At 39.9% G+C, this 26,949-nt stretch overlaps 1 protein-coding gene and 1 non-coding gene across 6 annotated transcripts in view; both read left to right on the plus strand.

Moving 5' to 3' along the window:
- The window catches only part of LOC107274765, an 83,220-nt gene that overhangs the window by 17,763 nt on the left and 38,508 nt on the right, over positions 1-26,949 (plus strand). For all 5 annotated transcript variants that reach the window (XR_003061889.1, XM_025091948.1, XM_025091946.1 and 2 more), the window contains exon 3: positions 11,988-15,537. Coding sequence is in view for 4 of the 5 variants with exons in the window: in XM_025091948.1 (XP_024947716.1) it covers positions 14,280-15,537 (1,258 nt within the window). In the remaining variant the exon portion in view is untranslated. The remainder of the gene's footprint in view (positions 1-11,987; positions 15,538-26,949) is intronic.
- Positions 8,993-9,065, plus strand: Trnak-cuu. Its single transcript has one exon. It is a non-coding gene; the product is annotated as a tRNA-Lys (tRNA).

Genomic DNA, 26,949 nt, shown 5'->3' on the forward strand with positions numbered 1-26,949 from the left:
CGACCTGGTACCTACGGATGACCAAGCGACTGGGTACATAACTTATGTGGAGGCGGTAAGGTGAAGTCGGTGCTCGTACGATCTACATGCTACACGCCGCACCACACCTCAATGGAATAAATTTACATGCTCCTTGGCTCAATGAGTACTGAGATTCGGTCGGGTTTGAAAACGGTAACAAAAACGGGACGCAGCTATAGGACGTTAGTTTCAAGAAACTTTTTTTTCCTGGGATTGATGACGGATCCAGAAGGAAGAAAAGTCATCAAAGGAATTCAAATGACTCTAGAAAGTGAGCGGTTACTTCTTATTCGACAGGTATGAGCAAACTTGTATAATCTGTTGCTCTCCTGTTTTGACAATTATTCGCTTTTAAATGGTCAGGACTGAATCACAAGAGTTCAATTCGGATATGAAAATAGATTTTAAATGGCAATTTTTTTATCGATGATCGTACCGTTTATGATGTTTCCTTATTCCTGGTGAGTGATTAGTGAAAGTCATATATACGCAAGAGGAATGTAGATGGGGGACGTTGACACAGAGGCACAGAAACACAGAGACACAGAGACACGTTAATTCAAAATCACTTTCGATCACAGGACATAAAAACCCACGCATCCAGTCATGGCGTCCTGATTTGGAATGGCACGGTAACCGTGGTCCAGCTTCGATTCGAACTTGAATGGAGTATGGGACATTCTGCAAAGTGACTTCATTATTGTTGGGTGTTCGGTTAATTAAGGCAAACATACGTGGGATTTTTAACGGGCATAACACGTGTTGCTACGTGTCGCGTGCAATGCGCATCAGATCCATCTAATTAACCGGTTTCGTTTACAGGAATCTCGCTAGTTTTCAAGCACGAGTTCACATGGAGTAATCATACTCGCATACCAGGCTCCATACGCATAATGCGTGAATATGATACATGTTCGTATAAAAAGGCTGCATATATTCGAGTATATCGTGATTAAATGAGTGGTTTCATCAATCATAACATCATTTGAAAAATGAATTAACGTCATGACGTTATTAACATCGTGAGCTTCACATTCTTCCATTTCTTTAACGAGATCACACTGCCTCGATTTAAGGAATCGTTCGTCCAATTTCAGCTGGTGCGTTTGGCCTGAATAACCCTATATATTTCGGTACGAAAAATAATCTTTGGCAATTTTTCACATGAATTCCCAAAAAGCGTAAAAGGATTGAAAGATTGAACCGGGAAGCGATTGGGCGAAAACGTGAACATTTTTCCCCCTCAGAAACAAGCTTTATGTCTACGCATTTACGTGTCCGTGTGCAAGGGATTACTGGAGATATCGGTATACTCGGGAGCCGACGTGCACGCACGATCTGCCAACTAAGGAGCTTACACGTTAAATAATCTAGGGAACACGATACCGAAGTTATGTATTGCAGACAGTAACGATATTGGCAATATTCGATAATCCTGTACACGTAGTACATTATCTGTACTCATTTGATAACGGTACTTTAAGGTGAAGTAATAGGTATAGTACAAGTAAATTTACTTGTACTACAACGTATGGCCAAGGACTGAGAGAATTATCTATACACCTACTGCTGAAGAAAGTCGGGAAAGTTCAGGGAAAAGTCTACAGGACGTCAGTTTGGGTCAGTGGGAAAAAACCGTGGGGGTTTACGGACGGTCTATGGTGTTAGTTAGAATTATGTGTCTGGCTGGGGTTTGTCTCAGTGTGAAATAATAGGTTCATAAAGTAGCCACAGATCGCCGTCCAGTTGTACGATGAAGAATGATATAAAAATGCAAAAATTTAATCTCGCATTCGATCTTTCAGCCTTATAAATTAGTAGTAGCGTCTTAGTGTATCGGGGATGAGAATCTTTTTTCGAAATCTTGAAAATCATGTGAAACACTTAAATCATACGCGAAATAGGATCGGAGGGATGCTGTGGTCCATAGAGAAGAAAATTTTCATTTTCTACGTATTGTATATGTGATAAATATTATCTTTTAAGAGATTTTCATAGTTATGAGATAAATATCTTGAAATGTACCTCTTTTGTCAGTTTTTGCATTTATAAGTGTGACAATTTAAGATTTAAATGATATGAGTTAGATATCACATGTAGATCCATATTACATGCACTCGAGAGTGCATTCTCCTCGTAGCACGCAGGGAACGAGATCAAGCTGTGCAAGTTTTCTTCTTTTTTCTCTCTATGAAATTTTTTCCCCGTTTCTATAAGGGCAACAGATGCGACACTGCGTATAATGTGAATTTCATTGCAATTAATGTAAGCGATGAATTAAGCAAGATTAGCTCACACTCCTATCTTATCCTATATTTAGCTCGTCAAAAGCACGGGCCGGTTTTGTTTAGTTTTATGGGGTCCATGAACTTGGCGACACGTACGTATGTATTTGCCAAGTTGAATCCTCAATGTACGACAGACTCGGCATCAACGAGATAAGATCGAATTGTCATGAATTATCGACTGCTCGTCCCACGGATGGACGACGCGAATCGATTGATTCGACCAGTCAATCAGTTCGTATTAATTTTAATTTGGACTTTGATCACGTATATGTTTCATGGTCCAAAAAAAGTATGTAAAAAGTGTGTCGGATGAATTTTAAGATGAACCATAAATTTCGTCTACAGTCACCATCGCTGCAAGTGCATTCCACGTTATTTACAATGCTTAAGACGGCGACTATACAAAGACGAAGTGCAACGTAGTTGTACATTTTGAAAAAAAGATAAGAAAAAAAAAGAAATTTCTTTTTACACTGCAAGTGAATATTTCTATTCGAAAGTGATGTATGGAATTGCCGACCTCCCAAGGGCGAGATGTCGCATTCGCATTATGGGCACTGAAAAGTATTGTCGCGATTTTTGTCGCCCGAGCGACAAAACGACACTGGAAACACTGCGGACGACCACAATTCCGCCCCCGCGAAGCACAATTGCACTCTACGCTATTTCAGAGAATTTCTCGGCCATTGTATAAATCATTCCAGTGTTTCTCGAACGTAGCGCAGTTTGCGCACTGATAATAATCGATTACCCAATATTAAATGTCTCTCGATGATAATCCTTCTTAGAAACCATCAATAAAGATATACTAGAAGTCCTTATAGGTATACACCCTTCACAGATTAGGCATACTACCCACGCTTAAACACTGAACTAATTTTCTTATTAGTTCCTCACATTTCCGAGGTTTCAAGTGCATTCGGTGGTCATTGAATAATGCATCGTTTCTATGAACTGATTAGACTAATATTTTTACTGAAATACCACACAGTACGAACGCACCATAACGTCCGTGGACTTCCTGAAGATTGCATTAGATATTCCTCATAAGAAAAAAGTGGTCCCAATCAAAGCGGTACGCCCACGAGTTATCGCATTTAAAACACTCGAGAAAAAAGTTCGGTATTTTATATCCGATGCATGAAAGAATCGTGAGAGGCAAGAGAGACATAGGATATCGAGAAGAAGTGAATCTATCAATTTAGCTGTCTCTATAACAAGAGGAATGCGATCTTGACACGATGCCGTCTTCTAATGATGCATCAGTCTCGTGTTTTGACGTGAAAGGGCAGTAATAGGCTGGCGGGCTCTCCTTTTTTCACTTCCTCCGTCGTTCCTCCATGGGCCCTCGGACCCTTACAACTTCTCCGTCACCTTGTCCAAATAATTCAGCCGGCCACCAGATAGAGGAAGAATCCGAAAGGATCCACAACTCAGCCAAAGAAAGAGGAGAAAAAATAACATTCAACAGGACAAACACAGAAGAGTCCTGAGCGATTAGAAAAGAAAGAGATTCTGAATCGGTCCTATATAGGACCCAATCTAGTAGATAATTACAAGACACGAGTTCCTCGCGAACCTTACCTAACCTCATTCCCATAGTAATAAAGTGTTTACGTCAAGGATCCTGTAAGAGAGGAGATCGACTCTCCACTCCTTTATCGTGAGTCTGATCTATCGTGAAGGCTACTTCTGGGAGGATATAGGCCTCCTGGTTGCCCTTAGGACAGGCGCCCTACAGGTTACTATGCCCAACCCTAACCCTTACGGTTTACACGTTCGGAGCTAGCACACCTAGCGTGCCCTGACAATAGGCGCACAGGGGCATTTATAATGAGATGGCGAGCATACGTGTGTCTTTTCTAGACCCGAAACTAATACGTGGCCTGACAAGGGCAGACCGTCCGTTCGTGAGGCGCTATCTTTGCATACATTAATCACAAAAAAAAGGGTTGTGCCATATGAATTGTTTCCTCGAACCAGTCGAACGCCACCAGTTTTCTTCTTGATGTGTTGCTTGCAATACGTTATCCGACTGACCGTGCTTATTGAATGAATCTAAATAAATATTTCTCCTTCCTTGCTGTGAGTTTGCCAGATATTTATAAATATAATTAACTATTTCACTTGGATGCGACGTTGCGATAAAACATATTCAGGGTAACTTCTTACGCATTGGGTATACTGTAGGAGAGTAAGATTTTCTGTCGTCATTTTTCATTCGTATACAGAGCCTACGGCGTCCTGCATAATTTCCATCTAAAAATTGTGTCATCGGATAAGAAGGAAATCCAAGACGGTCCAGTTCCATTCGTTTTGGGTCGTCAGACTAATTTCACAACCCTTTCATTAATAATCGTTGGACACCACCGGCGTAGACCGTCATTACGGAAAATGTTGGTTATTTGTCTGAAACCACCCTTCTGGTACCACCACCTATTGCCACCCTTCTGATCTCTTACACTGGTATCGCACTAGTAGTGGGTATAATGTAAATGTCCATTAACATTAGTAAATATCACATACTTGCTTGGTACAATAATAATTCTCTTATTACCCTTTTATCCCTACTTCTGTTTTATTACCCTCCTTCTCTATTTATTTCCACATTTTCAGGCATCCCTTTTTCCTCTTTTTCCTCTTATACCGTTTAACGGAAAGCGAAACCAGTATTGCTCATTTTTCAAAACTGTATCTCGACTTCAACCCCTCGCTTGGGGTTAAATGAACCACCCGCAGTCACGGTGACTTCTATGACCCGCTTGGAGAGTCACCTGTTTGAGTGATTAGTTTCATCCATCATAGGACGCAAAGGGAGTCAGGCACATAATATCTGATTTTGGATTCAACCTGTGTGGCGTTTTCGGATTGTGGAAGGGTTTGAAGTTTCCTGAGGGGCAAATCCTTTGTGTGGATTTCGTAGAGTTTTACCACCCTATCCACGTGAAATGAAAACTATGGTGTTTCCTCTCATTGTGTCGCCGTTCCGCTTTTTCTCTACTTTCAGTCGCGGTTTATTTACAGAAATATTTTTTTTCGACATTCTTAATTAGAAACTCACATTTCAGAAGTCAATCAACCCGGTCTTGCCTCGGGTTATAGCAACCAGTCGCCTATGGTAACCATGAGAGATATATGTATAAATCCTCATACCCCAATCTCGTGTTATTTCGAGAAAAGGGAACATTAAAAAAATTCACGGTTACAGCTTGAATTACGTATGTTTGCCCAATTTTGAAAACGATAGAAGCTATTTCTAAAATTGTAACAGATCATGAAGTACGAGTAACAGCAGCAACACAGCAATATCCATAATACAGTAATTACATAAGTATATTATTCATTTTCATAGAATAATATAGCATACAATTTTTCGTCAGCTAATTATCACGAATACTAAAATATTTTATGGATGTTTTAAAAAATTTTGATGACTCAATTTCATTTTAATTCAGTAGTGCAAACTATTTCTCACCTTGTCTATATAATTTGATAATTACATATTATTTATAGCAATTATGATAATATAAACAAATTTAAGCTAGCCATCAAAATTTCTACATTAATCCATACGATAAATATCCCTCTGTCGGTTAGGGACGAACCTTCAGGCAAAAATTATAATTCGTTGCCTCATTATTCTAGATGGTCTCTGATGGCGCGTTAGTTTCTGAAAAACAGTGCAATATCAGTGGTGAACAATCGTAAATAATACGATAAGCAAACACTCTCTGCGCGCCGCTCCATTATTAAAGCTCAAACTACAAGGAGCGCATTGGCGTAGGAAATCCTATATACCGGGTTATTCAGCTCAAATGTACTACCCGAGGTTAGCGCACATTCGATTTTCATTCAGGTAGTACTTTTGGGCTGAATAACCAGATTTCAATTTCAAAAGTGATAATTCCTTTTTAATGGAAAATCTACGATTTTACAACTTTCGAACGTAAACTATTAACAACTATATAAATACTCAAAGATGCAGTTAGCAAAATGATTCGTACATGTATACCTAACTTAACTCGTATATCTAATATGTCAAATTGTCGCTTTAGGATATCCCTTATATAATGACCTACTTTTGAATCATCCTAAATCATTAATGCCTAACGTTTCTAAAATGATTTACATATCAATGTAATTAGAAATACCGAAAATCATGAGTGACTTCCGTGATCGACATTCATGTATTCACGCGTCGCGACGCGCAGCTGCAACCTTCTTTGAACAGATGGAAAGAGACGCTGAGGATCACAAGGAACCTGCAGTCCTCAGGCCCGAAACCTCAGTACTCAAGCGGGACTGCGCCTTTGGCTCATAATTTCTTTTATCATTTATTTTAGCAGCCTGCGTCAGTCACGCCCTTGTTCAAATTCCCCTACCCGATAAATAATTATAATATCATCGGCCGCTCTTGTAAAACTCCTCGGGCTTATTACACGGGAACAATGGCCCCTCTGCAATTAAGCAACCTACTCCTCTGCATGGAATATCAAATAAGGTAGGAAGCTCGGGGACTGAGATTAGGAAGAAAATTAGAAATTGGAACATCCGGTCAGAAAGTATTCATCATGATTGTCAATAATCATTATATTATAATGCATGTTATACTTATATATATTTTTATCATTTGACTCCTGAGATCGATTTTTAACTACGGGAGCACGGATTTAATATAGTCGTTATGAGATCGATATTCTACCGATCGACATTTCCGTTACGAGGGAGACTGTACGTAAGAGTGACTTTTCGGTCTTGTAGACGTCTAGGATAATTCTTTTTTATTTCTTATACGAAGGGTTGAAATATATTCGTGTGAAAAGATGCCTTTGATCATTATCGACGAAACTATGATTTTATCGACTTTTTTGGACGCACCTTACACTTCGATAATACATCCCTATATCTTTCTGTAACCTGTTCGTATTCTGGAATGTATGTCAAAAAATTTTTTTTTCAGTAACACGTAGCTGGAACTCGTAGGTTTCTCTGGAAACCTTATCGCCGTTACATATACGCACATGATTAGACGCGACAGTATTATAGTTTCATATAAAACCTAGACTTGGTAATTTTTGTTTTTAAGCTAAAAATAATTTTGATATAAATTATTATTTAGTCTCGTTTTTTTTAGACATTGCGTAACGCAAGTTCCATTTGCGCGATTAACTTGTAAATTCACATACCATCAAACCCTCTAGACAAGTCTAGAAATTTCTAGATAGCTTATCGTGACTTCTGAATTAATTGCATAAAAATACTTATTCAATGAGATGCTCGTCTTTAACGGAATCTATCGGGTCTAGCTAGCTATTCCTGGCGAGTAGGAATGAACTTATTGCAGGCAAACCGGAAAACTACTATCAGCCAACTCAACAAGATAGTAGAGGAAAGACGTCAGGTATTAACGAGCGATTTTGTTCGGCTGAAAGAGCAGCTAGACAAAAAATAGTAAGCGGAAATGTACAAGAAGTCAATCGGAGAAAAGACAACCGGAGGCAGCAAAATTGACAACCAGAAAAAGAGTGAGAGGGAACGTTCGATTTGCTATCAGTTTGTTGCGCTGGTCGGGTTGCCTTCAGGCCTTATCATGTCATTTCGCGTTATGCTATATGCCTTCGTATACATTACGTGCAAAATGCGCGAAGGTCAATCACTCTCAGCGAGATAAAAATTCGGGAATGATTATTGCTATGTAAGGTAAGAGGTCTAGTCTTTTCAGTTTCTGAGAAAGCACGTCAACGCGGTCAAATAATTTTTCACGTATATAAGAAAATGCTTCTTACCTGAGGCTTATCTTAAAACCTGAGACTTGAGGCGTCGATTCATAAAATATCATATTTTTGTACGCAATTTGTGAATGATAAGACAACTTTTTTGCAGTAGACATTGAAATAAAATGAAATAATCGATATCTAAGTATGGCATCGATCATAATTTTTTTATCGCGATCAGACAACTAACTTTCTTAATTTAACGAATTTCAAAAAATCCCATTAAGAGTACATTTTCAATAGATTTCAATTCAATAGATAGATAGCATTAATATAAAGTAAAAAATAATAGATTTTTTTCGATTTTCCAAATTTTCAACCACAAATGGTCTGAAGTGGTTTCGGTTTGGGTTTTCACAGTTGACAGTTTTACGAGCTTGTGATATCATCATTGCTTTACAGGATACCCTTTTTTTTTACTCGAAGTACATTTTCAGCGAAAATTGGTACGTAACGGCACTAAAGTCTCAACGCTGGCCCCCAGGGTCGTCGTAAAACCATAGTTGGTAGGCGCCGAGCCATTCTTCCAGTGGTTGCACGACCGACAGGACAATTGACCCTGGCAAACACTTGATAAAATTTCAAACTTCAAAGCTGTCTTTCAGATTCTCATTTTTCTCAAACCCGAAGGAACCGAACTATCTCAGTCATAAACGTTGATCAAACAATTCAAAGTTTACCTTAACACTCCACCGTGTACCCCAGGGTTTCTATGGACGCGACGCTTGTAGTGCTTTTCTTTAAGATCCTAGAAAAATCCAAAAAATAATCTGTTGAAAATCTCATGTATATTTCTACATGAAGCATTCAAAAATCGTCAATTTAAATTATTTCAATGACTAATATTCTAGTCTTCGCAAAACGTCAATTAGAGCCTGAGAAATATGACTTTGTATTTCCTATTTACATGCCCGGCTAGCTCAGTCGGTAGAGCATGAGACTCTTAATCTCAGGGTCGTGGGTTCGAGCCCCACGTTGGGCGAATTATTTTTGAACTTGCTGCGCTACTCGATGACGGTTTGTGTGGATATTTTTTTTCCATAATTTATTGTGCTTCGACGACTATTTTTACACTCAAAATTCGTATACGGTAAAATATCTTCCACCTTTAATAATGTCATGTATTCGAAAGTATTCCACATAAAGTTGTAGAGAAACAGATGACAGATGGACAAAGAGAGAGAGAAAAATACAGATAGACAGAGATGGATGTACAAGCAGGTAGACTAAGAGAGACAAACAGAAAGACAGACATACAGACAGACCCAGAGACCGCAGTCAGTTAAAAGATAGCAATTGCCAGGTGCGAGCGAACGGACGACCGTGTTCAAAAACAGAATGAAATCATTAATAACAATGCTAAATAATTTAAAGCGTTTAGGTACCTAATAACAGAAGACTATCCCCCTGATCTTTTATAATGCAAGAATTTAATAGCAAAAACTGATTACAAGATCAATTCAATATAACTTAAGATCACTGATCAGCCTAACAACCTTTGATAAAAAAATCATTATGTTATCAAAGCAAATAATTGCACCCATGATTTCAAAAAATAAAGACAATAATTTTTACTTATCATACCCATACGACAGCTCGCGAATATGTAGTTTATAAATTACGACGATTTAAGTCTCAACAAGTACCAGAGTTTATTATATTCGAAGCTCAAGGTGCGTTACGAGTGCACGTATGTAGAAGTCACCTACGGTCTTACGCATGCTAAGAGGATTATCTTTGGGACATGGTGGGAGCATCGGATACAGAACTCACGTTGGAAAATAAATGTACGCGTTGAGTAAGTGCCCCCCCGGCAATTATGTTTTAGCATGCGTACGCTTATCTTTTTAGTGCCAGCATTGCGTTTCGTTAATAAAATGATCAATCACGATCGTCAACACTACTCCAAGTTCACGGTGTTGGTCTTATGTCGAATCCATATATTTCTACCGATTAGTGAAAAAAACCCATCTGTGTACTCTTACTGTGAACCAGACGATTCTTCGTGGCAACGTGTTCCAGAATAATGGATTAAAAAAATGAGGTACAAGAAAAAGTCTCGTTGTTTTAGTGGCGCTGTTGAATAGCGAAAAGGAAAGAAGCCCAGGAACTAAAATTAAACTGGAATGGTCGTCATGGTCGGCTGACTATTAGGAGACTAGTTACTTTTACCGTCTCCACACACGGTGCTTACGTTATCTTCTTACGGGTTGTGTTAAACGCCACTAACACCCCAAGAAGTCACTTTATTCGACCCTCCCAAAGGGCTGGTAACGACATGTCGACATACGTATGCCGCACTTTTTACACGTGCCAGGAATCACCCCTAGCGCATGGCTCTTGGCATTATTTTCATGGGGTTAGCGCCCCAAGTGCTCCTCTCGAATTCCAAACGATTTAAAGTATCCACACTGAGGTCTGATTTTCTCAGTATTTTTTATACATTCTCTACAGCCGACTGAAATGTGAATTAACGAAAAGATTATGGTTCGTCAGACTTTCGTTGTCGTTAATAATGTCCGTGTAATAGAGACGATGTCTGAATGCATTTCAAGTTTTGATGAAACAAACTGCAATGTTGACGAATTATCGGCAAGCGAAAACAACCGGAAGTGGCTGCAACCCGGAAATCAATTATAACGATATGAGAAAAGGGATCTTCAGCCACATCATATTTGACGAGGGTACAGGAAAAAAGGGTTGCATTAAAAAATTTCCAGAATTTTAATTGCTCCGACTACTTCCTGTTCGGATGAAGGAAATCTTGAGACAAGACAGTCCTGTTTAAGAATCTTGTCTGTCTTTTGGGAGTGACGGGGTGAGCGTCATGGCGCCGCCTAATCATACATATTCTACCTGTAGCATTTTTCTCGCTGACGATTCACACCGGTGTGTCCTATCTCGTCATTTTTTCGGCTGTCATGGCGCAGCTCACTCCTATCGATGTTTACGAGTCCTTCCTAAAGTGACTCGGAGTGACTTACCACGGATTTGTGGAAGTCGAGAGGATATCACGGTACCGGATGGACAAACGGACAGACGAGAATAGTCGAGCATGAACGTAATCTGGGAGCTACTTCCAGGAATATTTGTTTTGACTCCGTTTGACCACACCGGGAGATGTCTTATATAGGTAACCTATTATCTTACTCTAGGAAAGATGAGCTTCAAGAGTGTTTGACAGTAGCGTACTTCGGCGCGCCTCGTAAAAAATGGTAACTATCGGTAGGCGCCTGCCGAAATGACGGTAAAGGGGCACGTAATCTGTACCAAATATTCTTTTCTGCTCTCTGGCGGGTATATTTAAGAATTTGGTCTTCCTTTTTGGAACGAGAAACAAGGAAGAGACCAGTAGTGCTGACTACATTTCCGGTTTCATGCGGTACTAATTCCATGGCAATGATCAAAATTGATTTTGTAGGATCGCTGACCTTTGTGTGGTACATTTATTGAGAATGAAATAAGTTATAGGCATGTTTACTGTGTAACTTTCAAGAACTTTCAAGAACTTAGCTACAGGTATGGGCGATCATTTAAGCCTGATCGAAGATCCCGTCCCGTAAGTTTTTAATTGCCTGGGAATGGCATAAGTGAAATATCGAAATTAAACGGTATTCAATAAATTATTCATACCCATTTTGCGTAGAACTCGGGTAGAAATTAAAATTGTACATCACGTCTGTTTATAACGCAACAATAAATTGTAACCCGAGACAAGAAATTATTGAAGACTCTAACGTGACCAGTTCGTTTAGCTAATTGATCGTAGAAGAATAAATCATCTTGATCGGTGCGTAGCGCACATGTTGGAGCATTTGCAGAATATTCGCACAGTAAATAAGAAAAAAAAAAAAGGTAAAATGAAATATGTTAAAATTGATTACACGTTATTCTCCTGTTTCAGGTATCTCACCAAGAGTCTAGGCCGCGCCAGGAAAATACTAGAGAAACAAGAGAACAAAGTAACGAATAGAAACGTGTGCGCATTCTAAAAGCCGCAGGAAGGTAAAGAAAAAAAAAATGCATCTTGCGCAGGGAACGCCGAGCGATTTCAGAGCAATCAATCTTCAAGTTCTCAGCCGTTCGCACTGACCCTTCGGCAACCTGAAGAATCGTACCCCAGTGTCGCTTGCCGCTTAGAAAATAAAAAAAAGAACAGAAGTAGCAGCGGCAGGAGAAGAAGTATAGAAAAGACGAGCAAACAATAGAGAAGCAAAAAGTAGGAAGTAAGAGAAGAGAATAAGCAGAAGTAGAATCAGGAGCATAGAAGAAGTAAAAGAGGAAGAAAGTAGGTGCTGGTGGTGGTTGTGGTGGTGGCGGCGGCAGTGTTGGTAATCGTACGGAAAGCGGCGGAGGTGGAGCAGGAAAAGGAGAAGAGAATCGTGTGGCAGTGGTGCGGTAGCGGACGCGCATCCAGATCTGTCGCGTGCTGCGTCGCTCCGGGATGGGATGGAGCGGGACGGAACGGAACGGAATGGGACGGGTTGGGACGGGACGAACAGGGACGGGATGGGATGGATGCTGTACGCTCGTCAGTGAGTCGATCTCCGTACTCTAGTGTTGGTTTCACTCTCGGCACTCGGTGAGCCTGTGTACGTTTCTACGAGAGCGAACCGAAGTACCGAACCGAGCCAAGAGAACCGCGGCACACTCGTTCAGTAGTTTCTCGGACGCCGCACCGGCACCATCCGACCTACGAGATAACCCCACGCTCTCCAGCTACCCCTATATACGGCGAGCAAGTACGCTCATCTAAAGTTGAAACACACCTACGGGACAAAATCGACTCTACGGGAATTATAAAGAAGCCGGCACGGAGAAATAAAAAAAAAGAGAAAGAAGGTCGCGCCGTGTTCGGAGGGAGCATTGCTAATTTTTGGAGAGGACTTTTCAAAGAGAAAGATAGAGGAGTAGAGGGAAAAAGCGGGAGAAAGAGAGAGAGAGTGTGTATGGGTGCATGTGAGTGTGCGTATGATAGAGAGAAAGAGAGAGGGAGATAAAGTGGGAGAGACTGCACGAAATCATGAAGCAACCTTCGTGCTTGTCCTCGCGGTCCTCCTCGTGGTAGCCACCGATGGCTCATACGTATCACATGGCTACTGAACAATCTCATCTACGAGACAAGTACGCAAATCGGCATACTTTACTCAAGACCAGTTCGCGCTTTGTTAACAGTTGTTTACGATTGTTTATAGAAGTTTATTATCCCGGTTACCGGTAATCGTGTATTTTCACGCGACGAATCTCCATAAGCTGACGAGCAGTGTACCATTGATAACGCTGCTGTTGGAAGAAGAGGAGCTGGTCGAGAGATGTCAAGGAGACTCGGTCACTCACAGTGGAGAGTCTGTATAGTTGGAAGTTTCGGTCGTCAAACTGAGAAAAAAGCGTTCGAAGCGAACGCAAGGATCGTAATAATTGACTCCCTCTGAAGATTCTGCCGCAACGTATGTGTGGACACGTGATTGATGTCAATCAATTATACGAGTGATGAAACGAACATATCACAGTCTAGGTACTTTCTAGGCTGTTAGGAATAAAGCGAAATCGAAATATAAAACGAACGAGAATAGACTTTAACTTTGCGATCAAAGCCCAGCCCATCGATTCTCATCGATCGATCGCTCGTGCGTTACCATTTGAAGAGAACCTTCCCAAACGTGGGAAGACTTGTTCTACGAAGAGGCAGACCGATGCCACCTGGAAAGCGCATTCCCTGGTTCCCGATCTTTGCGAACAAGCCGTTCTGACTCGCTTGCGCGTGCGCGCGCGCCCTTCAGCATCCGCGACTTTGCACGTAACGTACGCGGGGAGATCGTTGATTTTCACGGAACGTAGAAGCCGACCTGCCTCGGCAAAGTGCAATAAAATGCGAGAATACCGAAAGTGCCGTACCTGGACGGTATTATTCGAACGCGTGCATCGACCGTGCGCGGGGACTCCGCGCGAGTGAAAGTGATTATGGGTTTATTCTAAATTAGTGGCCGCGGATCGAGGCTTTGGGAGTGCACCGTAACGCAGCGCTTTGGAGATTGACGAAAGAGGCGCCGAGGAGTCGAAGTGGAGAGGAACGGGCGGAGGAAGAGGAAGAGGAAGAGGGGAAGAGAAAAAAGAGAACGAGGAAGCCTGATAAGCGAGAGCAGAGAGGAAACGTGCGAATAGCGGGGCATAGGTGGAGAGCGTGGATGAGACCGTCATGCCCACTGAGGTCGACACGGGCGGGCCATGGGTGCTGCACTGTGATTACCGAAGTGCCGACAGCTCGATACCGATCGAGTCAGATGCCCCTCGAACCGTCAAGCATCAGCCAGAGCACAACTCCCGCCTAGGTGAATCCTCGGATAGATGCTCGATCAGTGACCGTAACCTTCTCCAGAGGGCGAGCTGTCCCATCGCAGCATCCGACGACGGGCAAAGTCCCGTAACAACTCGTCGCCCTTCGGGCCGGAATGTCGCTAGATTCCAGGAACGCAAGAATCGTGTCGGGCGTCGAAGATCGCGAAGACATTCGGATGAGATCTCAAGATCGAGTTTATTTAACTGTTCCCGCGACACGAGTAACGAGACTTCCTACAGCATCCTCGAGGACCACTCGTCCGATAGGACTCTAGATCCCTCGAAGGATATCCCATTGAGGGACATATCCTCATGTGGGGACTCGGCGAAATGTCGAGTTCCCCAGGTTTCTGGTTGCACGATCTTAGGGATACCCGTTCGACGCCCGCACCAGACACGTCTGGCGACGGCGAATGATAGTGAAAGTGAACAGGACTCGGTGAGAAGATCTGCGCAGTCTCTGTTATCCATTACCACGTGTCCTTTTGCCAATTCTCGAGAGACGTTACCTGGCGATACGGCCAGGTACAAACAATCTCTGATCTCTAGTCATTCGAGCACCGGTTCTTCCGTTGAACAGGATCGAGAAAACTCGTCGAATCTCCTTGAGGATATCGTCGAATCCTCCTACACTACGAGGAGTATCCAGAAGAGGAGGAACCAGTCCCTCGAGGAGCTGAGAACTCGATGGCACGATCAAGATGATGCAGTGTGCCACGATCGGGAGGACCATGTTCCCAGCGCAAGTTCAGGACTGTTTGCCACTTCGAAAGGGCCAAGAACATGTCCTGCAACTCGTTCCTATTTTTGTCAGTTGGCATTCATCATATTCCTTATTATATTTGGACAAAGTGGACTCTTCAGGTCAAACGTGATACCTCTCAATGCGAAATTTCGGGCTGGTTTCAGTGCTTTAACTATAGGAACCATTGTTGGTGTAGTGAAAGCGGCGCCGATCGATCTGATCGGCGACGCCGCCATAAGAGCCGAAAGATCGGCTAATCTCTCGCATATTACGGGAGCATCACGGAAGATACAGATGTACATTAAAAATCGGCATTTGCAGATTTTGCCGGATGGTACGGTCAATGGATCTAACGATGATACATCCGACTATAGTGAGTAACAGATACAACTTACTTCGCCTTTTAATATAAATATAAGTATATCGATAGCTTCATCTATGTTGAGCGACCAGTATAAGTTTCCATTTCACTTTTACTTCATTATCGTCATGCGACCCGTGACACGCGGCGTCTTTCGTCAGCGACTGTTTCTCATATAGAACTAGATAGGGAGTTTATGACGATCGTAAAAATCATATCGGGCTTCGCTACCAGTTTGAATGGCTCCCACGTCATACGTGAGAGACATGGTTGCATTTAACGCGTGAACGCAATCAAATTCCAGATTATTCCACGATCCAAGAATACGCTCTTCCTTGTACGCGTTCCTTCACACCATTAATTCGACCACTCTGACCTTCGCGAAAGTTACATTTGCTTTTAGGCAACCACTAAACGTTTGCTGTTTGTTCATTTTATCATTTATGCACAACGCCGAAAAATCGAACTTTATTCACGTTATTGATCAACATGTTTCATAGTTATTAATCAATGCTCTTTTCGAAGAAATCGTTTTACTCACCATGAAATTGAGTTTTCAAAGCTTCCGTTTTTCAGATTCGAATCATTGGATTTATTTTATTTGTCAATAGTAACTATTTTGATTAATCGATCTTACAGAACATTATTTGAATCAAACGTATAAGTTGGATTTGACAGCTATCAAGATATGACTTTAATTAATAACCAATTTTGCTTATTTTTATATCCGACAGAGTGGGATGCTTTCGGATTTTCAACTGTGGATTAACAATTTTATTAATCGATATCAAGAGCGCTAACAATACTTTAAAATTTATTGGTTCTTTATACTTGCTGCAAGACCGAGGGAGATATACTCATGTGAATTTACATGCGTCAGAGAAAGACAGACGTACTAGTATCCAGAAATCCTAGGAATGAAACTTTTTCGAATTCAATATATTGCGCGGCAATTTTAAATGTCACATCCTTTAAACGGTTTGACGTATCAATATAATAAAATTTAACTAAGTTCAGAAAAACGTAAAATATTGCCAAACGACGCTTAACCATGTAACGATCGCATATCGACTGAGAAATTTTTAATCTAGGTATTTATATATGTATATTTTAACCATATACATATATTCAAGGGGTAAGAATCAATGAAGATCGATGACATAGGAATTCATCCATATCGTAACTTCCAATTAAATATTATTAGACGATTAATATTTCAACGTCATCAGGGGCACAGCTAGGCATTTTGGATAGGAAGTACTTAAGGACCCTTCGGTACTTGATGTTGAACTGATTCAATATTCTCACGATAATATCGAAAATTAATTGATCCCCATTCACGCAGGCTGCTAAATGGAAGACGTAATGAATGTACAGTATAATTAGTTGATCCCTAACTCATCCAAGAGTCCCTACCAAGAAAAGTAGTCCACTGGCATTCCAGCCGAAACTGCTCGTGTAATGGTCACGTAACGTCTTTCACGATCAAACAAGAGGAAGGAGAATAAAGGGAGGCATCAACATACATATTTAATAAATTTTTTTTTTAATTCCACGATAATGTAAGTCTCGCGGTGAATCAATGACCTGAATAAAACAGATGATATGAAAGTTCAGAGTATCATATGTACTTAAATCGTACGGTGCCATCCAAGCGCATGCTACTAGCATATGTGAACCACATATGAAAATCATCCCCGAGGCATCTTATTATGGCAGTGCAATTTATCCACTGGTAAAATTTTATTCCTAGCTCGTACCTGATCTCAAATTAAAATCAAATGCACGCGACAATCACGTTCTCCTAATTATATCTACCGATTGTATTAATGATAATGAGACTCCCAGTCCAGTCTAGTGCAAACATTTATTCTGCTCGCTGTAATCCCTGCAAATCTCAGTAGACTGGCGAGGACGCGGGCGCGTGTTGCATCATCGCAAATAGTGCTCCACGTTTAATTTTAGATAAGAAGTGCACATTCTGCAAGGAGATAGTATTGACCTACCTCAACTCTCGCGGTAGTAAAACGTCTCTCGTAAAGCGACTGCCACTGGCACGTCTGTATAAAGATTTAACGTAAAACACGAGTGACTCTACAGAAATAAGACTTTTGTACGGAACAATACTTAACGAAATGATATTAATTTTTATGTATTTTATCAGATTTTTTGTTAGCCCTTTTTTAGACGTCGCAAAGCAGATTAAGAAATCACAGCTATACGATAACGAAACTCACGGATCTCAATAATAATTATTATCAAGAGACGATTAGTACGTGTAATGACGTCGAGTGTTACGTTGTTGAGTCTGCCACACATGGAACGAGAAGTTTTGCACTTGATCAGTTGATTTATCAGCGCGCTAAGATTAAATGCCGTCAGCGAACCTGTGTGAAGTTAGTCTCCTTTCTTAAATAATTATTAATTTAACGGTGGTTTCAGTTTGTTCTGCATTTGTTCAAAATTGTTCTGAAGTTTTACCACAAACATGACATTTTTATTATTACGTGCCATCTGTAAGTAAAAATATTATAGGGGGACATCATTCCTAAGGCTTATTCAATATAAAAGATGAAGCGCGAATGAAATTGCACCATTTTTAGTTTCTCAAATGTTTTCATATGGTTTATCTTTGATCGAACACATTGTTAACCTTAAAAAAATAATTATAACGTTAACCATCAACTGCAACAAACTAATAGTTCAAATTCATACCATATACTACTGATTCGAAATACTATTAAGAAATTCCAGCATCATGAAATTTCTTTTACCCTTGCAAATATCTTAATCAGGCTTAAGAACAATGTTATTAGGAATAAGAAAAAATTGTAACAACTAACAGAATTCTCAGAACAGAGTACGGACTCTTGAATGCTACAAGTATCAATGAACCTTGTTCTGCGTTTCCTGGGTGAATGGTTACGTATATGACCGTGCCGTTCTGGAACAATATTAGGAACAACTAGAAAAGCCTGGAACGATTTTCGAAAATACGTTTTAAGACGAAAGGGGGTTGCAGCTTATTTCACTTTTTTCAATTATTACTGCTTCGGAAAAAGTTTTTGTGGTAAAACTGCGGAACAATTTGGAACAAATGCAGGACAAACTGAAAGAACCGTTAAATTATTAATTATTTAAGAAAGAGAGGCTAACTTCACACAGGTTGGGAGACAAGCGTTCAAAGCCGCCGTAGCGTCTGAATAAAACATGAAATTAACCATGCAAATTTACCCTGCGGTCTACATAACCATCAATCAATTAATCGATCGCCCAAATGACTCCTCGCGCACTTCGAGACCTTGAATATGCAGAATATTCAGTATCGATCGTAAAGAATATTCATTTTGTATTTCCTTTATAGTACCTATGTAAGTATATCAGTCACACGTGGCGCCGTCTTCTGGCCATAAGTAAAACTTTAATGAATCCAGTTATTCGCGAAATCCGTTTGAACAGAGACGCTGACTAAGTGACTACACGACGTCCGGAGTATCGAGCATTCATTCCCGGGATACTTGGCCACCATAAAAACGTCTCAACTCGTTGAACGCATCGCCGAAACACCTTGGATCGCGAGGATCGGCAACTATTCGAAATTCCATACTGAATACTCTGCGAGGCTTCATAGCGATTCACTTCGGACTACATTTATTTTAGTTTAATTAATGGGCCCTTTGATCTTCTCAGACAGTCTTGCCAATTGGAATATGTGCTACGTGCGATCGCGAGTTTTGTGTTGGTTTGATCGATCGGTCCTGTCTTGATCGGCCAAGGATTATCGCTGTAGTATCTTATCGATTCGCCTAACCAAAAAAGTAAACGTACTGACCTCTCTTGGGCTTGAGAGCTTTTAAATGGCGCATATATTCCGTAGATATATCTTAGGGTCGTTGCACCACGTATAGTTATATGCAAGGAGGAGCTATGAGTCTGTTTGCTTTTGTTTTATTTGATTTATTTACGTTTTATAATGCCTCCACATAGACAAAAGATTATTATAGAGGGCCTTGCTATGCCATTATATGTGTATACCAGAACGGTGTGCCTGAGTTTTATTTAGGTTTGAAAATAGGCTCGAGGGATTAGATGAAGCTTTGTTTGACTTTCTATGATTATATCACAATGTTGAGCGCAGAAGAGAAACATGACGTCTGCAGGAAACAGATTAAAAAATTAATATCAAATCGTAAAGGAGAGAAGATGATAAGAACCTGAGACTAGTTAAATTTTATTAATTAAAAAAAAAGAAGAATTTATGACCTTTACAATTTCCAGTTTACTAATGCTCAGTTCATAATCTACAGGCTACGATTATAGCACTTGTAAGGATGCCGGATAACCTCTGTAACGCTTGCTTTTTTATTTAATTATATATAAATTCAATTCGCCGAAAATACGGTCTATTGAGAATATCAGTATATATGAATTAATAATCTAATTCAAACTCATATTTCCACATACTGTGATTATTACAAAGTCAGTGAATATAAGACTAGGTGAATATAACCGCATAATAAATGCACTGGCACTGCCCGCAGGTCATTGTAAATGAATATACAACATTTCGAGAATGTTGACAGCCCTATGTTAATTACCTGAGAATCAAGCTGATTAATCTATCCAGAGTAAAGAAATTTTAACGAGCTCGTATAGCTCATGCCCGAGGGACGATCCTGTAATAATACTTTTACAACTAAGTTGGTGTTTATAAATACATTATTACTCCGATAAAATTATCAAAGCCCGACAGACACACAGCTAGATAAGCATACATATAAACGGAGTATGTATTCTCTTATGCTAAAACTTATTCTGTCACGATAATGACACGATATCATAAAATTGTAGTCTATATTATATAGTAGACTCACGTTTAAAATAATAATGTATTTATAGTGAAATATTCTGTAGGTAACATTAAACTATACAAAGTTGTATATTCAATTTTAATATATTTTAAAATACAGCTAATTTAGTAAGATTTTTTTACTCTTGTAAATGTAAAGATGTAAATAGACAGTCGAAATGTCTGATATCGGTGAAAAACTTTACCATACCGTATATTATTTTGCTTCGTAAATGATTGATTTTTGAAAATCATTATAGATAGTCATAATTCTTCCTTGTAATCTCTGTATATTTTACCGTAGCGCAAGTAATAAATTTTTATCGTGAATTTTTTAGGAACTTTTAGCATACAATTCTCATCGTTTACGAAGACATATATCGTTTTATTGATTAAAGCTTCGTACATTGTAGAAATATTCAGAACGTTCTACCACTTTAACCACAGAGGTCACGTTAAACCTGGTACGCACTTGTAGCAGCAAATTCTGCCGCGCTAAATTCAAACTCACTAAGTCCAACCAGACATGTCGGCTTATCTCGCGATGCTTAAGGTGCACTTGGTCCTTGGCCAAAAATGTTAATTGCAAAGCATAGCACCCCAATATACCGTGACGAGTCCCAAGGAACGCGTTAGTGCTGCGTTCACACGAGAATCATCCATGAGGGCACTTAACGTCACGGTACTTGGCTCTAAATCTTAAAGGAGCAGTCGAAAATCTAAGGGGTCAATTGGCGGGTCCTTAAATTGCGAAATCTTGCTGCGGTGACAAATTGCCATTATAAATGCCCCCGTTAGTTCTCGATGGTCATGAAAGGGCATAGGATGCGCGGAGGCTTGGTAAGAATAACCCTTCGACCAAACGTAAATCAAGGTACACGTACCGTAACGTTAATACGACATTACGTTAACTGCACAGAGGGCTAAATTTATCCCCGTCAAGAGATTGCGTTTCCTTATTGCCAATTCAACAATGATAATAAGAAAACTGCGATATATATAAAGCGATAAGAGCGATTCAAAGGAGCCATAGAATTTCGATGGTAAAGCGATCATAGATATCACACGTTAGATTAACTTCAACGTGAATAATGTGTCATTGTATTTTTGAAAAAATTAAATAATCATTTTTGAATATATTATTGTTAACTTTTACTTGCAGGAAGAAGTCTTGATTTTTCAGTAAAGTTTTTAATAAGTTCTTGTGGTTAACTTGACTCCTTTATTTCGCAAAAACAACGTGGCCGATACACTTAAAATTAATTGCTATAATTAGAGGACAAAATAAAAAGGTAAATCTGACGTAATGATCGGCTCCGTAATTTTTTTTATAGATAAAAAATTACATCATTTATTTTGTAATTCATTATCTACGTAGTGACCAGTTTTATACACTCGCTGTACGTAAAAGTATACATATAGAAAAAATATCCATGGAGAACTTACGGCAAATAATGTAGATGTTGCTAACAGAATGCAGGTGCATTTCCACACGTGTTCACTAAAGTACACAGTTCCATCTGGATGCAGAATCGAATAGCATTCTCAAAAAAAAAAATTGAAACTCCAAAATGTATCGATGTAATATCATTAACCTCTAAAAAAAGATTTGACCTCTTTGGAATTAAGTAGCAAAAGTAAAAAAAGATTTTTCAGGACAATTATCAAAAACAAAATAGAATAATAAATATATCAATTTACTCGCTCTTGACGTTAATATTATCTACAATATTTTTTGCTTTCGCATTCACTGAATAGCCTTAGCATCTAATTGCCTATAACGATTTCAAGCTACTCACGTCTTTCATCACAATTATTCCATTATCACGTAGTATTACACACTCGTACTCAAAAACTTTATCAGCAATGTGTACTAAAAAAAAATGTTATATGTGACTGTCTGGATTTTCGACCAGCAATCGAACAGGCGGATCCACCACGAGACATAACGCCAACAAATACCGACTAATCTGTTCCCTTGATAAAGGCACATTGCACACGTATCGATTACGAACAAGCATATTTATCCCAACGTAGAGTGGCTGACTTTTCACGACACTTTTTTTTACTGAATACTCCAACTTTTTCAATCGTGTAAAATATACAGCAGATTCAAAAAAAAAAAGGATACGACGGTGCCAATTATTCTGTACACAAAGGTTAGCGCAATTGGCCTATAGGTATAATGATTTACATAGCGTTCAATACAGCCAACTAAATCAATTTCATTCCAGCAAATTTACGGACCTCCCTATTCGGTGCGATGCAAATTTTTCAAATAAATCGACACCCAAGGCGATTCTCCGCCTAAGCAAAAAATATTTATACGCTCGCGTATATACTACGGAGGGCATTACGAGTTCGGCCCTTAGTCAGACGTTGTAGGAGTATCTCGATAGGGCCCAACTGGACGGGCCTCATTCTTATAAAAGTGATTCCCTGCATATACTGTATACGTCAAGCTATGTAAATCAACGCGTGATACTGTCGTATGCAAATTCTTGTCTCGTGCACAATTTTATTAGGGACTGTTACGCTCATCGAGACGGTCACGCGATCGTCCGTTGTGGTTTAACCTTAAGGTACCGTTTTCATCGAGACAAGTCGAATCAATTGGGTCGATTAATCCTTTACGTCATAGGTATAGGTACTTCTCATGTATGGCTCCAAACGAGTTAATAGGACATTATGCCAAAACAGTGGAAGCAATATACCCTGTGAGAGATAACTTTTCTTAGAATATTATGGGACTGAGAAAGTCCGTCAAAGCGAATTATCAGTCGATATCATAAGTGCTTCTACGAAATTGACGCAGTTCCTTAGACAGAGAATGCATCTGGGTGGTTTTGCATTGAATTACAATATTACTTGTAACTTTTCCATATCTTTTAATTAATTAATTATCCTCACCAAGATTACCGTAAGTAACTGAGTTTTGCGATACACGAATCTCACTTCTCGCTGACCACGTATGCATGATCGTTCAACGCACATTGGGACGTAGATTGGTCCAGCTCTCGGTAATTGATATATCCGGGACATGTATAGGTGGTACCCAGAACGAAATTGATACGAAAAAAGAAGCCGCCTCGTATGGGTCCATGTTACATCAATCAACAAATAATCGTGGCTTTTAGAGAGTACCATAAATTAATTTTTAATTTCCTTAACAAATTTTTGTAATTTATTACCCACCCAAGCGACAGCAACAGTCCATCTTCTTTACTTCCAAAATTTTAGTATAATAATATTATACCCTACATCACGGTACACTAATTGGTTCACCTGATTCATGTAAAGTAATTACGTATGCACTGCACAGATCCATTATCACTAAATAGTGCGTGGGTGGAATAAAATCGAATTACCATGAATCTCTTATCAAGTGATGTCACCTTGCATTCACCGTACGCAGCATATGGTACAGCATATCGTATAACGTACTCGGCGGGCTTCTGTCAGACTGTCAACAAAATCATGTTCATGTCCGACGGGTCAATGGTAGCAAAGATAAATGGACATACGCCAACAATATCCCTGAGCATAAACAACTTATCCCCATAGTCAAAACGATCTGAGAATGTCAACGGCTTTGTCGTCACACTACATACAAGCATACAGCGCGTGCATTGCGTGCACCTAGGCAGCCTTTGGGAATTGAGAGCTGGAAGATTCAACGATAGGTGGATTGATACACGTGTCTAGAGCCACCGTCTATGATTGACTATGTCATTCATTGACGTTTATTTTTCAAGGGACCGTACAAGCCTTATGAATATCCGGTACAGTCAGATAATTGGAGACCTAGAAACAGGATCGGACTTTGTCTGTTCTAAGATAATCATGAATTTAAAAATGAATCGCAAGATGGATTTTAGCGACCTTGATTCGTATAACACATTATGTATTATTGAATCGCTAAAGGCTCAAAATGATAGAGCTAATAAACCGCCGCCGCATGATATATTGAGACAAATCGTAGCCATCATAAATATTAGCCGAGCCCTTATCAAACGTACAATAATAATCAGTATCGTGATAATCCTCACGAAAGACTTTGTCCACTTAATGCAGTTGATCGGTCTGCAACGTGCTACTATATAAGCGTTACACTAGAGCCTATAGGACTATTACCTTGAGAGTACGCACTCGAGCATAAGCAAGCATATTGCTGATAATACCAAAATTTTTACGTTCTCCATAAGTAATGCTAAGCGTTTAAGCGCGCTGTAGGTAAGTAGTGAAATCATGCCGGTATATTGATAACTCAACCCGAAGATAAAGCATGACTTGCCAGCCGGCCAAGTGGATGCGCAATGCGAGATATACGTGAGTTCTATTTCACTGGTTAAATCACGCCTACGTGGATACACCTATCCATATGGAACTTAAGCCGAACTTATCGCTCGCGAATAAATCAGAAGCAATCCTTTATACGATTAAGGTGGTTCTACACGTAGACGTTGGTACCTACGCTCGAGGAATCCCACACGCCGATTTCTCTATCGGATCAAAACCTTTTCCTCTTGTTATTCCCTAGCGGTTATTCTACTGGGTTCATCGAGGAATTTGTTTACCGAAAGTAGTTTGATTTATACAAATTTGATTCAAAACTTGTACACGGTGTATGATTTGGATTGTAGTCACCATTCATTTAATCATTAATCGATCAGGTCGATTTAGGATGTCATTCCACAGAGTCACTTGAACCCATCCACTCGACACTCGTAACACGGATGAGTTCCTCCTGGAACAGAGTGAACAGTTCACTTGCGCTTCGATTCTCCTGTCATTGAACCTTCCAGCTCGCTGCAAGTTCCACTCAAGTCTCTCCCGTCCTTCATCCTTGATCGCATCAGCGAGACTCGGTTGCGAGAAAGAGGGGGTCATCCAGTATCCATAGAAGCTCCAATGATAGACGATGGTACCAACTGGTCTTGATCATCACCGTTGACATCATTTACTAACTTTATGACGCGTATAACCCTAGAAATTTGTCAGGGTTTAGAATTTGAATATTATCAAAAATATGTTATCGATCGGATCAAACTTTGCAGTTCAACGATATTGACAATAGTCTGAAGCAAACTACGGACATGGTCATCTCTGTAACATCGACATTGTTAAATGCACTTTGAAGGTGTTCCGACTAGTTGAATACCTTATGCAGGGGGATAGATCGTTAGTCAGGGTATTACGCGCTTGACACCCTCAGGAATGTGGGAGTCGCATCTCGACGCAGCATCTTCCAAGGGGTTAATAAACCTTTTAAGCTGTATTCTTGAAGCGTCCCGAAGGACACTTGGGAGGAACTCTGAACCCTTTAAGTTGGCGCCATAGAGCTGAGAGATATCCACGAAACGTTCCTCAGGTTGGCCACGCGGAAATAATCCGATTTTGCTCGTTCACGATGCGCCGTAAAGGACTGCCTACTATATACGAGACACCGAAAAGCTTAGATCCACGTTGAATCACTTTTATCTTGATTATTTTTATTTTCACTTTGGTCATTCTCGCGCCTTGTGTCGTTCCATCTTCGTGGACCGAACACACCCGACCTCACTCTTCCTAATCTCCTTCATAATCCGACATGGAAATTACTTAACTACCTTCTCGTACCCCGACGCTTGCAATACCGAGATACTCTGCCAGCTGCCGACGACGCTTCCCGCGTTCATTCCTTCCAAACGTTTTTGCAAATCCTCACGTTTTTACTTTCTAGATCGGCGGACAGATTAGAATCTCTTTAGAGATTAGCGCCATCAGATATGTTCTCAGTGTCGCTCCGATCCTACGATGTATTTATACCTTATGTATGTATATACACGTACTGTGGTAGAATGAAATCATTATATACTTATATATTCTTAAAGGAATCGTACGTGTTGCTCCTTCGTAGCCCGTACCAATTTCGAAACTGGATTCTGTATTTTAATTAGCTAATATATTATTTGGTAATTATTGTTTTCATTCCATCAGACTGACTGTCTATTGTTTCACTCTTTTTTTTGTGACTTGAATCTCCTAGACCTATCATGTTAATTCGTTCGTTCTAGACTTTTGGACAAGATGACTGTACCCATAGCTTTTTATAATCCTTTCGAAAAGCCGGCTCGAGCCGACACGATTCATATATTATGTATCTTTGGATCTGTCGTCGAGGGGGTGTCCGAAGGTGGAGACCATTTTTCAATATTACCACGATATATCATCCAATAATAAAGGGATAATGTATCGGGAACCACCAATGAGACCTGATCCTGATTAGAAGCTTCCAAGAGTTTACTGACCTCTAACCAAATAGTCGGAATACCTTACAATCTTATTTTAATTTTCATACAAAGGAACCGCCTAAATCAATTCCCTTCGAATCTTATTGATTCCAAGATCCCTTATGCACTATGAAAATTAATATTAGAAAACCATTCTAGGTCTGACATAGACTCCTCCCATTTTTAGTTAACTGTACAATTATTTCTATCATAGTTCCCTAACTATTGAAGCTTGGCCATTCTTGTTTTCTTCTTATTTTTTAATAATAACCTGTACAAGTCTTCGACACGTGACGCGTCCGC

Source organism: Cephus cinctus, unplaced genomic scaffold (assembly GCF_000341935.2).
Source record: "Cephus cinctus unplaced genomic scaffold, Ccin1 Ccin1_scaffold0101, whole genome shotgun sequence".
Lineage (NCBI taxonomy): Eukaryota > Metazoa > Arthropoda > Insecta > Hymenoptera > Cephidae > Cephus > Cephus cinctus.